Below are 9,909 nucleotides of genomic sequence, written 5' to 3'. Positions count from 1 at the left end.
CTCTCTTAGAACGGGACAGTGGTGGCTGAGCTGGAAGAGAAGGGTCTCTCTTAGAACAGGACAGTGGTGGCTGAGCTGGAAGAGACGGGTCTCTCTTAGAACGGGACAGTGGTGGCTGAGCTGGAAGAGACGGGTCTCTCTTAGAACGGGACAGTGGTGGCTGAGCTGGAAGAGACGGGTCTCTCTTAGAACGGGACAGTGGTGGCTGAGCTGGAAGAGATGGGTCTCTCTTAGAACAGGACAGTGGTGGCTGAGCTGGAAGAGACGGGTCTCTCTTAGAACGGGACAGTGGTGGCTGAGCTGGAAGAGATGGGTCTCTCTTAGAACAGGACAGTGGTGGCTGAGCTGGAAGAGACGGGTCTCTCTTAGAAAGGGACAGTGGTAGCTGAGCTGGAAGAGAAGGGTCTCTCTTAGAACGGGACAGTGGTGGCTGAGCTGGAAGAGACGGGTCTCTCTTAGAACGGGACAGTGGTGGCTGAGCTGGAAGGGGGAGGAAGGGATAGTCTGAGCTGGAACTCCCACCAGGAAGAGACGGGTCTCTCTTAGAACGGGACAGTGGTGGCTGAGCTGGAAGAGACGGGTCTCTCTTAGAACAGGACAGTGGTGGCTGAGCTGGAAGAGATGGGTCTCAGAACGGGACAGTGGTGGCTGAGCTGGAAGAGACTGGTCTCTCTTAGAACGGGACAGTGGTGGCTGAGCTGGAAGAGATGGGTCTCAGAGCGGGACAGTGGTGGCTGAGCTGGAAGAGACGGGTCTCTCTTAGAACAGGACAGTGGTGGCTGAGCTGGAAGAGATGGGTCTCAGAGCGGGACAGTGGTGGCTGAGCTGGAAGAGACGGGTCTCTCTTAGAACGGGACAGTGGTGGCTGAGCTGGAAGAGATGGGTCTCTCTTAGAGCGGGACAGTGGTGGCAGAGCTGGAAGAGATGGGTCTCTCTTAGAACGGGACAGTGGTGGCTGAGCTGGAAGAGATGGGTCTCAGAGCGGGACAGTGGTGGCTGAGCTGGAAGAGACTGGTCTCTCTTAGAACGGGACAGTGGTGGCTGAGCTGGAAGAGATGGGTCTCTCTTAGAACGGGACAGTGGTGGCTGAGCTGGAAGAGACGGGTCTCTCTTAGAACGGGATAGTGGTGGCTGAGCTGGAAGAGATTGGTCTCTCTTAAAGCGTGACAGTGGTGGCTGAGCTGGAAGAGACTGGTCTCTCTTAGAAAAGGACAGTGGTGGCTGAGCTGGAAGACGGGTCTCTCATAGAACAGGACACAAGCTGTGGCGAAAGACAGGCTCCAGTGTTTTATGTCTGACCCGGGACTAAGAGGATTAAGGAAGTACCTAATTCATACGACAAGCTGGAGAACGATGAAGAGAGAGTGGGTCCTCCTGGCCTGCCACAGGCCTGGTTCTACAATTGACACCAAACAGCAAATTTAAATCAAATGTATTTTTACTGTTATGTGACAGAAAATGAACAGTTACACATACATGGTCAGACATTAAACATAAAAGCATCTCTGTCTCTTCATCTAAAGAGTACAAGGCCAGTAAAAATACAGATATATCGTTAATGGCATATCATTTCTAGAACAAAATATTTAAATAAAATCCTATAAACATAGCATTTTAATATTTATTAAGCTTGAATACACACATTCATAAACTCATCAACATGTATAGTTGACTACTGATAAATGCAACTGCTTGGCATTGTGGTGAAAGTGTGCACAAAAATATGTATCGTAAAGTAGGGTGAAGTGCCTTATTCACGGGCACATCAACAGATTTTTCACCTTGACAGCTCAAGTATTTGACCCAGCAACCTTTCGGTTACTGGTCCCAACTCTAACTGATAGACTGCCTGCTGCCCCAAAGATCATATAGTGCAAGATCTGAAGTGTAATTGTTTTTTCAGGCCCAATCAATTGGTCATCTTTTTAACCAATACTACGTGCGCTTATCAGGAGTCTACTGTACTCTGCAACACTCACTCACATATATAAGTGCACACGGAAAGACAATAGCGTTGAGTATGAAAGCACTGCTTGGGCATGCAGATTGGCACAGATGTAGTGTTTGTTCCAAATGGCATCCTATTCCCTACATAGTGCACTACTCTATGGGCCCTGGTCAGAAGTGTGCACTATATAGGAAATGGTGTGCTATTTGGGACTTAGACATAGAAAAACACTTGGCTAAAAAGGATAGAGACAGACAGCAGCTCCAGCACTCTGGGGGTTTTCTCTCGTCACAAATTCACTGCTTCAGCCACTTTCCTCTCCTCAGGAATACCATTTACCTAGAATGGAGAATAAAATACATGAATCAATATATTGCATAATATAATGTATTGGGATATAAGATAAATATAGACTGTTTACAGGTTCTGAGAGGGAATATTGTAACTACATGGGAATATGGTCACTATATTGTAACTGTGGAAAGATGAGGGCACTCAAACTACTTGAGTCGAGGTGCAACCCAAAAATGTGATCATTGAGTGAAGGCCAGAACGTCCAACTCATAATAGTTGTTTAAGTAAAATATTATGATCTGAATGCTGAGCGAGCGTAGCACCTTCTCCTTTTCAACTAGTCTACTACTGTTATATTAAGTGCAAAATAAAATATTCTCTCCTATAGTTCAGAGATTCCTTTAAACAAAACCAGACCAGTATACTTGCCTCCAGTCTCCGAAATGTCGACATACAATAATTCTCTCTATCTCCTTTGTTAGCAGTAAAAAGAACAACAGAGCAGTGGTTTAGACAGAGTAGTGATTAAGACAGAGCAGTTAGACAGAGTAGTTAGTTAGACAGAGCTGTTAGACAGAGCAGTGGTTTAGAAAGAACAGATATTTAGACAGAGCAGTGATTTAGACAGAGTAGCTAGTTAGACAGAGCAGTGATTTAGACAGAGTAGTGATTAAGGCAGAGCAGTGGTTTAGAAAGAACAGATATTTAGACAGAGCAGTGGTTTAAACACTGTAGCTAGTTAGACAGAGCTGTTAGACAGAGCAGTGATTTAGACAGCAGTGATTTAGAAAGAACATATATTTAGACAGAACAGTGATTTAGATAGCAGTTAGACAGAGCAGTGATTTAGACAGAGTAGCTAGTTAGACAGAGCAGTGATTTAGAAAGAACAGATATTTAGACAGAGCAGTGGTTTAGACCGAGTAGCTAGTTAAACAGAGCGATGATTTAGACAGAGCAGTTAGACAGAGCAATTAAGAGGGCCCTCTTGTAGTTCATTGACATGCACACAAGCGGGAGCCATATTCTAGTTAGACACAGTAACTACAGAACAGTAGGTGGGTGGAAGAATGTATTTGATTGAGGTGAATAAAAAGGAAAAATCAGGAAAGAAAACTATTGCAGTCAACATTAACTATGTTATCAGAAGTGAGCCTCCATGTTATTTAATCTAAAATGTGATAGGTTAGATGATTGAGGATGACCATGATTAATCTATGTCCAAGGTAGTTATGTTACTTAGTGAGGACTTTACTGTATACATTTTCATTGGTCCATGAGATAATAGACCAATCGTACTAAAGCAGAACTCAATACTAACCTGATGGCTGTTGCTGTGGTATCTGAATCTGGTTCTGCAGGTTTCTGAAATTAGAGGTCAACAGATTATAAGGACATTTGCGCCAAGTCTAGGACCAAAAGGCTCCTTAACAGCTTCTACCCCCAAGCCATAAGACTGCTGAACAACTAGTCAAATGGCCACTGGACTATTTACATTGACCCCCCCCCAATTGTTTTTACTTTAGGTTATTTGAACTGCATTGTTGGTTAAGGGCTTGTATGTAAGTAAGCATTTCACGGTAAGGTCTACAGTCATGGCCAAAAGTTTTGAGTATGACACATTAATTTTCACAAAGTTTGCTGTTTCAGTGTCTAGATATTTTTGTCAGATGTTACTATGGAATACTGAAGTATAATTACAAGCATTTCATAAGTGTCAAATGCTTTTATTGACAATTACATGAAGTTGATGCAAATAGTCAATATTTGCAGTGTTGACCCTTCTTCTTCAAGACCTCTGCAATCCGCCCAGGCATGTTGTCAATTAACTTCTGGGCCACATCCTGACTGATGGCAGCACATTCTTGCATAATAAATGCTTGGAGTTTGTCAGAATTTGTGGGTTTTTGTTTGTTCATCCGCCTCTTGAGGATTGACCACAAGTTCTCAATGGGATTAAGGTCTCGGGAGTTTTCTGGCCATGGACCCAAAATATAATGTTTTGTTCCCCAAGCCACTTAGTTATCACTTTTGCTTTATGGCAAGGTGCTCCATCTTGCTGGAAAAGGCATTGTTTGTCACCAAACTGTTCCTGGATGGTTGTGAGAAGTTGCTCTCTGAGAATGTGTTGGTACCATTCTTTATTCATGGCTGTGTTCTTAGGCAAAATTGTGAGTGAGTCCACACCCCACACATGAGTGGTCTCAGGATGCTTTACTGTTGACATGACACAGGACTGATGGTCGCGCTCACTTTGTCTTCTCTGGACAAGCTTTTTTCCGTATGCCCCAAACAATCGGAAAGGGGATTCATCAGAGAAAATTACTTTACCCCAGTCCTCAGCAGTCCAATCCCTGTACCTTTTGCAGAATATCAGTCTGTCCCTGATGTTTTTCCTGGAGAGAAGTGGCTTCTTTGCTGCTCTTCTTGACACCAGGCCATCCTCCAAAAGTCTTCGCCTCACACCTGCCTGCTGCCATTCCTGAGCAAGCTGTGTACTGGTGGTGCCCCGATCCCGCAGCTGAATCAATTTTAGGAGACGGTCCTCGTGCTTGCTGGACTTTCTTGGGCGCCCAGAAGCCTTCTTCACAACATTTGAACCGCTCTCCTTGAAGTTCTTGATGATCCGATAAATGGTTGATTTAGGTGCAATCTTACTGGCAGCAATATCCTTGCCTGTGAAGCCCTTTTTGTGCAAAGCAATGATGATGGCACGTGTTTCCTTGCAGGTAACCATGGTTGACAGAGGAAGAACAATGATTCCAAGCACCACCCTCCTTTTGAAGCTTCCAGTCTGATATTTGAACTCAATCAGCATAACAGAGTGATCTCCAGCCTTGTCCTCGTCAACACTCACACCTGTAACAAGAGAATCACTGACATGTTGTCAGCTGGTCCTTTTGTGGCAGGACTGAAATGCAGTGGAAATTTTTTGGGGGATTCAGTTCATTTGCATGGTAAAGAGGGACTTTGCAATTAATTGCAATTCATCTGATCACTCTTCATAACATTCAGGAGTATATTTACAAATTGCCATCATACAAACTGAGGCAGCAGACTTTGATAATTAATATTTGTGTCATTCTCAAAACTTTGGCCACGACCTGTTGTATTCAGCGCATGTGACAAATAAAGTTTGATTTGATTTGTATAGCTTGTATAGAATGTGTGTTCTATAATTATCATAGGAAAGCATTTTTACTTGAAACTATGCCATACTAGACATCATATGACAGATTTAGCGTTTAGAGTTTAAACCAGTTTTACTCGGAGCGCTTCGACAAAAGTCTCACTATGCTGGTTGAAAGCATGGTATAGCTCAATACATACTGTATTAGAACAACATTGTGAATGCGTGTGTGTGTGTGTGTGTGTGTGTGTGTGTGTGTGTGTGTGTGTGTGTGTGTGTGTGTGTGTGTGTGTGTGTGTGTGTGTGTGTGTGTGTGTGTGTGTGTGTGTGTGTGTGTGTGTGTGTGTGTGTGTGTGTGTGAGAGAGAGAGGGAAAGGTGCAGAGGAAATATAGTGTGAGTATGTCTACATGTTTCCCTGCATGTGTGTGTTGGGACACCTCAGCCACTCGGTGTGTTTGGACACCCCAGCCACTCGGTGTGTTTGGACACCCCAGCCACTCTGTGTGTTTGGACACCCCAGCCACTCTGTGTGTTTGGACACCCCAGCCACTCGGTGTGTTTGGACACCCCAGCCACTCTGTGTGTTTGGACACCCCAGCCACTCTGTGTGTTGGGACACCCCAGCCACTCGGTGTGTTTGGACACCCCAGCCACTCGGTGTGTTGGGACACCCCAGCCACTCGGTGTGTTGGGACACCCCAGCCACTCGGTGTGTTTGGACACCCCAGCCACTCGGTGTGTTTGGACACCCCAGCCACTCGGTGTGTTTGGACACCCCAGCCACTCGGTGTGTTTGGACACCCCAGCCACTCTGTGTGTTTGGACACCCCAGCCACTCGGTGTGTTTGGACACCCCAGCCACTCGGTGTGTTTGGACACCCCAGCCACTCTGTGTGTTTGGACACCCCAGCCACTCGGTGTGTTTGGACACCCCAGCCACTCGGTGTGTTTGGACACCCCAGCCACTCGGTGTGTTTGGACACCCCAGCCACTCGGTGTGTTTGGACACCCCAGCCACTCGGTGTGTTTGGACACCCCAGCCACTCGGTGTGTTTGGACACCCCAGCCACTCGGTGTGTTTGGACACCCCAGCCACTCGGTGTGTTTGGACACCCCAGCCACTCGGTGTGTTTGGACACCCCAGCCACTCTGTGTGTTTGGACACCCCAGCCACTCGGTGTGTTTGGACAACCCAGCCACTCTGTGTGTTGGGACACCCCAGCCACTCTGTGTGTTTGGACAACCCAGCCACTCTGTGTGCTTGGACACCCCAGCCACTCTGTGTGTGTGGACACCCCAGCCACTCGGTGTGTTTGGACACCCCAGCCACTCGGTGTGTTTGGACACCCCAGCCACTCGGTGTGTTTGGACACCCCAGCCACTCGGTGTGTTTGGACACCCCAGCCACTCGGTGTGTTTGGACACCCCAGCCACTCAGCCAGGACTCACGTCTGTGTCTGCATCAGGGGCATGCTTGTTGTCTCGTAGTTGTCTGGGTGTATGGGGGGCACCACCTCCCCACTTTGGCTGAAGACAGGCAGGGTGGAGAGGGGCCAGGAGATCTCCCTGTTCTTAGACATGCTCCGCAGCTCCTTGGTCGACTTCTGGATGGAGCTGTGATGCACTAACTGGATACTGAGGAGAGAAGAGACGGACAGAAAATAAATCAATCATATTTAAATAATACAGAAATAGATCTTAAGTCTTAAAGTGGTACTTTGGCAGTCAGATGTAGTCATGGATACCATTTGTATGACTTTGTGTCCAGTATGAAGGAAGTCAGAGGTAGTTTGTTAATGCAATGACTGGAAGTCTATGGGTATCTGATAGCATTCAGTAGGCACCCATATACTTCCAGTCTTTGTGCTAACACTAATTAGCGTTGGCTTGCAAAACTACCTCTAACTATGAGACACAGAGACATACAAATGGTATCCATGAGTTCATCTGACCCTGGGGAAGTAGATATCCGGACTCATTGTATCCCTTGTTGTATCCTTAACATCACAGTCAACACGCACACTCTAGTGTACTGTACACACATGCATTAAGGTATATATTATATAGGAAATATTTTGTAGACCAACAGCATAAAGAGTGTTTCTCTTTGACAGGAGGGAACTGTTTTGTTGTTACTATTGGTTATTTGGCTGCTGAGTCTAATGGAGTTTGTTTGAGAATGTCTCAACTCCCTCTCATGCTGTCATACTCACTCTCTTTTCTCCCCCCTCTGTTTCTCTCTCCCCCTCTCCGATCTCTGTCTCTCTCCCTTCCCCCTTCTCTCTCTCCCCCTTTCCCCCTGTCTCTGTGTCTCTCACACTCTCTGTGTCTGTAAACAACACTGGTCTGATATTTCTCTGCTTCAGGTACAGAACTATATAAGTTCTCCTTAACCACAGATGTAGGGTAAGATTACTGTATCTCCCAATCCTCCCCCATTAGAGGTGGTGAATCAATATCTGGCCCTGGATCAGTTAAGGTCGACTTCCATTCTAACACCTTCCTGCAGCTTTGAGCAGCTCATTGGATGACGGGATGTAAAACACACAGATGACAGTATGAATGGACATGAGGATGTCACCATGGCGATTCAAAAGCAAAAGGTGAAAGGGCAAATGATTTGAAGGGGGGATACAAACTAAGAGGAACCAAAACTCAAAAGAAAAAAACACAGGAGAGAATTAACACTTACTCTGGTGTTTGCATGTTTCTTTTATCCCTAGAAACAAAACAAAATGAATGAATTAAATACTAATATTAATAGTTAAAAGACATTCACAGACGCGAATGGAGAGCACGTGATGTTGGATGGATGAATGGTGCGGGCGAAGCAACAAACAGTACTTCATGGACACACTGAGTGGTGGGTGGAGGGACACAGTCTCTCTCAGCCTGTAAATGAGGGTTGGAGGAGCGATATAATGGTTGATTGACCATCAATGTCATAATGATTATGCTAATAACCATCAAGATGAATATGAGAAATCAAAGCTGAGACAGAACAGTGTAACGTATGGAGAACATACATCGACCATAAGACTGGATGGTCATTGACAAGCTGTGCTTCCAGAAAATTAAAACCTCTTGACGTCCATCTATAGTGACTAAGTATCACAACTAAACACCCCTTAACTGACTGAGCCTGTGACACTGCACTCAGAGTAATCAGTCTATCCCTCAGGATCTGAGAACCCCTACGTGACAACTAGAAAGAAAAGTGTCTATGTGTGTCTGTTTCTGTCAGTGAAAGCAGCACACTTACACCCCTTCCCGCCGGCAGCACATGGAGTAACCCAGGACGCTGAAGAGGACCATGGCCACGGCCGAGGGCACCGCCAAAGTGATGAGGAAGTCGGCAAAGAAGTCCCTGCTCTTCAGAGACTCTGGCGGGGGGTTGTACCCCCCGATGTCAGGCAGGACCCCCGTCCCTGGGTCCGGACGATTACTGTGGGTCATGATCATCTTGGTGATGTCCACCTGGAGAAGACAGAGGTTCAATAAGCACTTCATTTACTATAGATATTAGGGTGGTAAATTCTGGTCATTTCCCCAAAATTGAGACGTTTTCCAGAAATCCCAGTTTGAGGATTCCCATTTCCTTCTTATTCCCTCCAGATTTCAGCCAAATACATGTTCAAATATACCTAAATGTAATTTTTCTTATCGCGAATGTGGAATGGCTTGTCCAAATACATGATGCTACTGTCAATGTAAAAAAGCACATAGCTTGTGAACAACAATCAACAACACCTCTGAATCTCTGATCTATAAAAATGTGTGTGTGTGTGTGTTTGTCTGTTTGGCATAGTTTTGTGTGGGTTTGTGTGTGTGTGCATATGACTCTACAAAAACACACTACAATTTTTGAAAGGCATGGTCAGAGAACAGGTCAAGAGGTCACACCATGGTTCCAGGGTCCTGTCCAGTCCTCACCAGATTGATTTTACACCAGTCAATGTCGAACTGGGCTCTGAACTTCTTGTCACAGCTGATGACAGGCTCCATCTCCTGGCTGCAGCGGAGCTGGTTCTGGGAGTTCTCCACCTCCCTCAGGCAGGAAGAGAACTGCACATCAGCTCCCACCATCACATACACACTGGAGAGGGAGGCAGTGACTTAGACACTGTCTTATAATACAGGTGGCTGGTGGCCCCTTAATTGAGGAGGACGGGTTCATTTGAATGGCTGGAACGGAATAAATTCAATGGTACCAAGCAAATCAAGAATGTGGTTTCCAGGTGTTTGATAACATTCCATTGACTCCATTCCAGGGATTATTATAAGCCGTCCTATCCTCAGCAGCCTCCTGTGGTTTACAGGTATAATGACAGACAGACAGACCGTTAGTGGTATATCTGATAATAAAGATATAATGACAGACAGACAGTGGTATATCTGATAATACAGATATAATGACAGACAGACAGTTAGTGGTATATCTGATAATACAGGTAGAATGACAGACAGTTAGTGGTATATCTGATAATACAGGTAGAATGACAGACAGACAGACAGTGGTAGATCTGATAATACAGG

General features: G+C 45.6%; 1 protein-coding gene across 3 annotated transcripts in view; it reads right to left on the bottom strand.

Annotated features, from left to right (window-relative positions):
- Positions 1-1,420: 1,420 nt before the first annotated feature.
- Positions 1,421-9,909, bottom strand: part of LOC124043248 (epsilon-sarcoglycan-like) — a 37,081-nt gene continuing 28,592 nt past the window's right edge. The window contains exons 6-12 of one of the 3 annotated variants that reach the window (XM_046361620.1): positions 9,307-9,469; positions 8,636-8,850; positions 8,066-8,092; positions 6,823-7,008; positions 3,564-3,607; positions 2,672-2,715; positions 1,421-2,287 (exon numbers count right to left, since the gene is read on the bottom strand). In XM_046361620.1, coding sequence (XP_046217576.1) covers positions 2,237-2,287; positions 2,672-2,715; positions 3,564-3,607; positions 6,823-7,008; positions 8,066-8,092; positions 8,636-8,850; positions 9,307-9,469 — 730 coding nt within the window. In that variant the 3' untranslated portion in view covers positions 1,421-2,236. The remainder of the gene's footprint in view (positions 2,288-2,671; positions 2,716-3,563; positions 3,608-6,822; positions 7,009-8,065; positions 8,093-8,635; positions 8,851-9,306; positions 9,470-9,909) is intronic. The other 2 variants (XM_046361621.1, XM_046361622.1) reach the window with 2 other exon arrangements.

The sequence above is a fragment of the Oncorhynchus gorbuscha genome, linkage group LG09 (genome assembly GCF_021184085.1).
Source record: "Oncorhynchus gorbuscha isolate QuinsamMale2020 ecotype Even-year linkage group LG09, OgorEven_v1.0, whole genome shotgun sequence".
In the NCBI taxonomy this organism is placed as follows: Eukaryota; Metazoa; Chordata; class Actinopteri; order Salmoniformes; family Salmonidae; genus Oncorhynchus; species Oncorhynchus gorbuscha.
The sequence above is the reverse complement of the archived record's forward strand: the minus strand, read 5'-3'. Positions and strand labels throughout refer to the sequence as shown.